Source organism: Nuphar pumila, chromosome 17 (assembly GCF_984573655.1).
Source record: "Nuphar pumila chromosome 17, dmNupPumi1.hap1.1, whole genome shotgun sequence".
NCBI lineage: Eukaryota > Viridiplantae > Streptophyta > Magnoliopsida > Nymphaeales > Nymphaeaceae > Nuphar > Nuphar pumila.
In genome coordinates this window covers 55,096,112-55,104,247 of record NC_143265.1, presented here as the reverse complement: position 1 = coordinate 55,104,247, position 8,136 = coordinate 55,096,112, and the positions used below count along the sequence as shown (strand labels likewise).

The window sequence follows — 8,136 nt, the reverse complement described above, 5'->3', positions numbered from 1 at the left end:
TCTATATCCTTGATGCATTAGACCATACGCAAGAAATACCCTTCTTCAACAATATTCCCACTTGTATGAGTTGTATGGTCACAATCATGGGTAACGTGTTAAGATCATAGACGGATCGGGCACATCGACAGTTAGCGATAGGATCCTGCTAGTAAGATCGTGTCCGCAGCAGCAAAAACCTGAAATATGAGCTATGAGCAGCGTTGGTAGGCCTAAACAGAGCAGCCACACATGCAGCAGCAGGGCTTACGCATCGTAAGCGAGCGTGCAATGGATGCGCAGAGGACGGAGTGTGTTCCCAAGGCGAAGAATGCGTGTGATGCATGCACAAGTATTGAGTGCAGCAGATGGAAGCCCACAACACAGAATTCTGCAGCAGTAGCGTACGTGCGTGCGAACAGGGTCACACGTAGTGCTGTTACACAAGTAGCAGAGCAGCAGCGGTTAGGGGCACACGTGGTGTGCAAGCATTACGGAATGTTCATAGCAGTGGCGACAGTGAGCGGGGTAGGCGTATGTGTGCACAGCATCGACACACACAGCAAGAGGTGCGTGCAGCAGCCTCACAAGTCACAGCAGGACACAGGCACGCGACAGGGCCTGTTTGGGCTTTCCAGCGAGCTTCTGGTCGAATGGTGCAGATTCGCCTGAGCACAAGGGGCTCCGTTCAATTCTCCCGATAGTTGTGAATCAGGCAGATGTAAAATCGTCGAAAAATGTCACCGGAGCTGGCCTGAATCGCAATACAAACGTGCTGGACTGTAAATGCCTTGAGCGCAGAACAGAGAGTCACCGGCGGTGGCTTTACGCATGCGCTGGGCTACTCGACCAGGACCTGAAAGGGTGCTACAGACTTGCAAAATCACACTGACGGTAGTCTCACCAGAGGAAACTCCAGCGATTGGGCAGAATCAATTAGGAAATGCTAGAAAAGAGCCTGAACGACCAGCTGATGCAGGGAATGCCTTCCGGCACTCAATCTGATCTGAGCACGGTGAATTACCAGGGATTTGTCTCTAGAACTTGAGTTCTGATCTGTGTTCTGCACAGAGAATTGTACGATTAGAAGCTGAATTGGCCAGGTTTGCAACAGATTACACGATCAGTTAGAGGATCTCTACAATCGGTCACTGGCAATGATGCTACTGCAATCTATAGGCTCGGCAGTGCAGAGATTGGGCTCTATAGGTGTTGATCATACCCAATTTAATCGGATCGTGATCTGGAGATGAAGATCTACCAGATCTGCAGTTGAATTGCTGGAGATGATCGATGATCAGGAGCCAGGATCAGGTGCCATCACATGGTGTGCCTCTGCACCTGGCTGCCCTCCATCTGCTTTTGGGGCCCACAACTAACAGACTGTCAGCCGAAGATGTGATGGCACCTTATCCTCTCTCGATGATCAGCCTCTTGTGCACAACTGGCTAGGAGATGCTCAACTAGCCGAATCCACCATGCACAAGCCGAATGGAGAGACGGTTGCCAGGGTAAACATGGTGGAGCTCTACGGACTTCAGATCTCACTCAGATGTAGGGTGGAAGAAGAAAATTTTAGAAGAGAAGAGATAAGAGGAACTCGTTATTTTATATATGCTTATCCCTTTTGGCGCCTCTTGTGAGCTATTTAAAGCTCACTACATGGGCCATGGATCTGTCCTTTACAACACAGGACTGAGCCCCAAAACCCCTTCATACCCTTTATCAGCCCATTACAAGTCAAAAAAAGACTGAATTGAGCAAGGGCTCAAGGCCGCTATGAACAAGCACACTCCAGGCGAGTTCTATCAGTAGGTCCAAGCATAAATTAGTCATAGCTCCAAATCCAATGGCAGCTGATGACAAGGCTTGACAATTTGAGATCAGAAGAGAAATCAACCTGCTTCCAAAGAGGAAAAGGCAAATTACCAAGCTTAGGAAACTAGTTAGAGAGTTATCAAAACGAGTAGAAGAATCACAAGATAGTAATCTTGAAATTTTTTGGAAACTCCCAATCTCGTCATTCTGTAAAGAAATCTCCATCTTGTAGTCTGAACTTAAAAACATCACCCAGGTAACCAAGAATAGGGCCAGACCTTCACTCGGAATCAATAAAGTGGCAACACAAACATTTTCACGACTTATAAAGAGGCTTGTAATCTACAAAGAGAGTTAAAATATCCCCCAAGATGATTAATGATACTTGCCCACCCAAATATGTTTATGTATCTGGACTTCATGTAATTGTACCTCTACAACATGCAATGGATACACATCACGTTCAAAAATGGATCAAAGAATCCAAGATTACCCAAAGATATTTATATTAATTACATGCCATCAAAAGGAAGAAAAAAAGACGGATCAGAATTAGAATGGGCGAAGCTTTTTCATCAACCATCTCTTTCTTAGCTCCGCATTCAGTGCCAAAAAAGTCCTAGCTTTCCTTTCATCCTCCAGAAGATCACACGCAGCTAGAAAGAGATCCTGATCCATGCCCGGTATGTCACTGAGAGCAGAAATATACTTCTCCACAAGTTGAGAGTTTTTGACCTCTTTAAAAGCACTTGCTAAGCCATTAACTGCAGCTGCCATCTGCTGAAGAGCTTTTACCACATCATCTCCAGTAACTGCTTGGGTCTTTCTGGAACAATCTATGCTTGATGGTGTCACAGATAGATGTTTCCTTCGTTTGTTTGGTATATCTCTATCCTCACCCAATTCTGATGAGTCCTGAACACCGTTGGCTGGATGTTCATGGGCAGTAGATATGGGTGAAGAAAATGGATAGGATGCAGCTCGAACAGCTTCCACTGCTAGCACAATTTCTTTGGCGTGAAAATTAGCCCCTGCTGCGCTATATCTTCCATCAGCAACTGTGCATGAAAATATAGAACATAGATCTTCATAGTATGGCAGTGCTTTATCTTTGTATTCACACGCTTCAGGGTGTACCTGTATACATCATGTGTCAGCTACATGCAATTCTATCCTCTTATGTCACTGTTGATTCATGGAATATGAGAAAATAACGCACCTTGATGTAGTCGTCCCACAAACTCTCATCATTAGCTGTAATCATTTGGGTTTCATGGTTCCAACCAAATCCTCTTTGCTCACACAGAGTCTTGATGCCATCATATTGTGTTCTTAAGATATTTAACCGATTTTTCATTGAGTCCCTATGAAAGTGAGTGCCAAATCTTTTTTGGAATTCCCTCTCCATTCGGTTCCAGCCATGGCTGTTGAATGAGTCATCAACCTTGGTGCCTCTATGAACTTCTTCTACCATGAGGCTAATGAAATACCGGTCCATAAGTGGTGTCCAATACATTTTCTTTTCATCATGACTGTTCATGGCTTGGTTTTCTGTTCCTTCACTCCCTGTATAAACATCTATGCTTGCACATAAGCGAGTGAAAGTAGATAAAAAAGCATAAATGCATTACTGAAACAACTAAGTAATCCTTAGAACTACAATGCAATAGTGAAGACAAAACCTAGGTTGCATTAGAAAAGATGAGTTATCTTCACTACTATGTGTAGGTAAAACTGTTTCTGTATTTATTTTCCTGTCCACCCCAAACAGTCCAATCATAGATGCGATCTACATTAGATATTTAGTATTTTAGTAAAAAAGGGTTTTGGATCATGTGATTGCAATGTGCAAGAAGGATTTTAAAGAACTTCAAAAATCAAAAGCACAAAATGTACCAGAATTTTATGACTCAAAGAATTGCTATTTTACTTTCGAGAAACATGACCCATAGTTTGAACCATATCAAAGAAACCATGCTAACCTGATCAAAGGTGGGCGCACATGAGTGTGTACATAGTTACCGTAAGACCGCTTTTAAAGTGGGAAGCGCCACACTTCCACAAAGAGTGGGGAGTGTGGGGAAACTCGCTTCTTAATTCGCTTCCTTATCATTCCCCCTTCATTTCCTTCTGGTTTCCTCTTCATTTCTCTCTCGTTTCTCCCTTGTTTACTGTGTTTTTCAAGTTAATATTTATTTTTTTGCTTGCTCCTTGTTTTCCCATCATTTTCCCCTTGTTTCCTTTTTCGCTTGTCACACACTTCCACAATCGCTTTCACAATGAAACCCCATTCACACTTCATGTTACTTTTTAACACTAGCTTCCCCGCTTCCGCTTCATGCATCGCTTCTTGTATTCATTTTGCTTCCTAGTAACTATGGTGTGCACACTTACCAAACACTATACATACGTGTTTGTGCATGTGTGCGTATTCTACTTAATGAAGGGCAACTTTTCTTCTATTAGAAACTACAATGAAACCCTAGCATCTGGTTTCATGGCATCAGAAGTTGGGGTGCCAAACATTATTCAAGTTAAATCACTCTATAACCGTATGGGACCTTGCAATGGACCACCAATTAAGTCATAGGAAATTATTCAATCCAGCGAGCTAACATCAAAGATGTCAATGTCTCCTCTAACTAATGAACATTTGAAGGATTTTTCTTTTCTCAACTCTGCTAATGTACATTAGGTTATATCATTTAATATTTTTAATGCCCTACCTAGGGGCACTTAGGGACAGGTCGTTAGTTTAACTACAAATAGGTTCTTCAATGTTATTGCATTCTATAGCATAGATATATTTGGATAGGCCCTAGACACCCTCAATTGATGATATGAAGGGTGGTTAAGCCAAGAAAACGGGTGGTGAATGAGAAGAAAGAAGAGAAGAAATATAGAGAAAAAAGAAGCTTGGTAACACAAGAAGATGAGAGGACTAGCAGCCAACCCCTACTTCCATATTACACACAAAAGTGAAAAGATCACATACAAGTATGTAAAATACATTCTTCAGAAAGTAAAACTGTAATATCTTGTGTTTTTTCATAGTTTTAAATTCTGAAATTCTGAAATTTTGGCTAAGTGTTTTATAAAGTTGATAAAAAAACATGGAAAATATCCTCAATTATAGGTGACATCAGCTGGGTCTGGGAGTGGCCCAAGAACCACTGACAAGACCAAAATGAGGCAAATAATATTTAAGAAAACTTTTTGTTTTAACTTTTAAAATCAAGCGAAAATCGAGCAAAATTCAGGTTAAATTCAAGCGAAATTCAGAGGCGAAAATCAGGTAAGTATATCGTTAGACTCATCGTGTAATTCTGAGAACATTGATATTTCATTTTTCTGAAATCGGGTTACGGTTGGCCCAAAATTGCGTTTTTCAAAAATGACCCGCCTCTATTTTTATCATTTTCTGGATCGGATCGGATTTGTTTCATCCAAGTTGATATGGATCTGGACCCAGTACAAGACCTATATTAACTAGAATCTGGTTTAAGTTGAGATCTATATAGATTTTGGATATGGATTTAGATCTTGGATTCAGATATGAAATCCAAGAGTAACCAATTTAAAACTTTAAATTTAATCTAAAGGTTAAATTGAGTAAGAGTTCTACGTTGAGAAGACTTCCAGAGGAGGGAACACCCTCTGGAATATTCTAAAAAAAATAATTATTTAATAATTTAATATTAAATTATTAATTAATTAAATTTCGAAATTATATTTATTGGATAAGGTGGAGTAGAACTCTACCTAGATAGGTGTTCTAGATAGATCTCAAATTAGTTAATAATAAAAAATAAAAAATAAAAATATAAGAGATAATAAGAGGATAATTAAGAGTAGTTAGAGAGAGATAGAGTTCTATATTTTGTAGAACTATATCCTATATACAAAGGACTTAAGAGGGGACGTCACCCTCTCTCTAGAGGATCCTAAAAAAAAAAATTATAAAAGGGTCTAACTCGTCTCTCTCTAGATTTTGTTTTCTATAGAGAGAGTGTAACGCCCCGAAATCTTACCCCAAAATTTTAAGGATTTTTTTTTTATAATTGCGGAAACAGGTCATACTATAAGTAAACGCCCCAAAATTTCGACTTGTGATTTCGAAAACCTTATCGAAAAACCTTTCAAAGATTTAAAGTTTAATATTTAAAAACAACAGCGGAAGACATTTAGAAAGGAACACAAGTCAACAATCTTGGGTACGTTAGCTGAAAAACCATCATTTACATGTACAACATCTTAAAGGAATTAAGAAATAAGGCAATCGATTAAAATCTGCAGTTTATTACAAAATGAGCATTTTATTCCAAAGTTCAATAAATCTAAGAAAAACTCCAAAAAGTCTTAGAGCCAAGCCGCCAGCAGAAAGAAGACAAATCTTGATCCATGTTGCACCACGCCATCGGCTGCCAGTAAAGTCCTACTCCTCACCTGCCCATGAAATGGGTCAGTTTCATAACAAACCAGTAGGTGCACGAAACAGATAAGTAGAATAAAACAAAACAGGGCGTTCATGAGATAAGCAGTTATGATATTTAAGCAATTAAAGCAGTTGTAGTCTATTCTAACAAATGTAATAAGTGCAAAGAGAAGCAGTGTAAGTCTCAGTCATCTATATCTATTCCTGAATATATTCTTTAAGTTCTGATATTAACTGGCCTGTGGGTACGCACAGACGCGAAACGTAGAAACAGCCGAGACCGATCCGGGGGTTTATTATGTCAGATATTTTCATTAACCCGGATGGCTGACTGAGTCCGCTCCTAAGGGGACGGTCAGTGACCAAGAGAGTAAATCCCCAAAGGCATTCGTGGCCCATGGATGCATCCAACTTCTGCAGAAGTGCCTGGGAATTACCACCTAGGATAATTTATGGTAATCCCAATTCCCCTAACTCTGATGACTGGGGAAAACCGAGTCTTTTGCTCGTGGGGTGGTTGTTACCAACCTGTCCATCGGAGTCTTTGTACCATCCATCCTCTCCCTTGATGAACCGTGAAGATCGGATGGGTACGACGGGGGTTTCTTAACCGCCACCCCATCCTACATGCTCTGGTCCATTAGACCCACTCGAGCATCTTGCCTGTGAAGGCGAAATGGTCACTATTTATGTGATCTCAGCAATGTGCTAATTGCACTTATCGAGGTTGCTACAACCTCATCAACCCACCATCGTAACCCACATGGGACGTACTTGTCCAAAAGTATGATCATACCCTCCTAGAGGTACAACTACGATAATGTTTTATGATTTCTTTGGTTCCTACATGACATGTTTTGCTTTTCTGAGCAATTGGCCTGTGGAGGCCGATATTATCACATTTAAAATCAATAAAGTGTAAATTTCACACTTCAATACACTCCATGATCTTACATAAAATTCATACCGTACCTGCCTTAAGGTTCGATTACAATAGCAATTGCAGTGCATTCTAAGTCTATTCACAAAGTCTACCTTAAGTATGCAGTTTCAAAGGAATAAGCATACAAAATAGACAATTATCAGTTAAGTAATCTTACACGTAAACAGGCATGCCAATTAAACTACTTGATGAGTCTACCCAAAGAATTTACATTATGCAATTTCAAAAGAATCACAAAGAGTAAACTTTGACCAGTCAATATTTCTTCAGATACGCAAGTATGCAAAATAACTATTCTATCTCAGAAGTCTTATTTTATTTTGTTCATACATACTATTCGTGCGACTTTCCCCTACCTCGGAATGTCGTGCAGCTGCGTACGTGTACGCGTGTAGATGATACGAGGCTCGGGCCGCGGAGCCAGACCAGGGGTCCGATGCGAGGTCTGCAACAGTGCTATGTTAATTATAATGCGGAGAAATAGAAAAACAAACCTGCTTATAGGAAAAAGAGAGGCAACAGGGGTGTGCCCCTGCTGACCGAAAACAGACAAGCGACGGGGGGACAAGCCCCTGCCTCCGACCATAGCGGCGCGACAGGGGATGAGCCCCAGCCAAAACATAGCGTGGCGGCAGGGGGCCAACCCCTGCCGACAGCCACCAAGTGGCAGGGGCTGAGCCCCTGCCAACAGCATGAAATGGCAGGGGCTGAGCCCCTGCCGACAGCACACAGTGGCAGGGGCTGAGCCCCTGCCGACTGCAAGAAGATGGCAGGGGGGGGCAACCCCTACCAAAAGCACAGGTCGGCAGGGGCCAACCCCTGCCGACAGCAACAAGTGCCAGGGGCTGAGCCCCTGCCGACAGCAAGAAGATGGCAGGGGGCCAGCCCCTGCCAAAAGCACAGGTCGGCAGGGGCCAACCCCTACCGACAGCAAGAAGATGGCAGGGAGGCCAGCCCCTGC

General features: G+C 41.9%; 1 protein-coding gene across 3 annotated transcripts in view; it reads right to left on the bottom strand.

Annotated features, from left to right (window-relative positions):
- Positions 1–2,110: 2,110 nt before the first annotated feature.
- The window catches only part of LOC149811980 (L10-interacting MYB domain-containing protein-like), a 95,869-nt gene continuing 89,843 nt past the window's right edge, over positions 2,111–8,136 (bottom strand). For 2 of the 3 annotated variants that reach the window (XM_089993464.1, XM_089993465.1), the window contains 2 exons: positions 3,017–3,375; positions 2,111–2,934 (listed from right to left, as the gene is read on the bottom strand). In XM_089993464.1, the coding sequence (XP_089849590.1) occupies positions 2,350–2,934; positions 3,017–3,375 (944 nt within the window). In that variant the 3' untranslated portion in view covers positions 2,111–2,349. The remainder of the gene's footprint in view (positions 2,935–3,016; positions 3,376–8,136) is intronic. The other variant, XM_089993466.1, reaches the window with a different exon arrangement.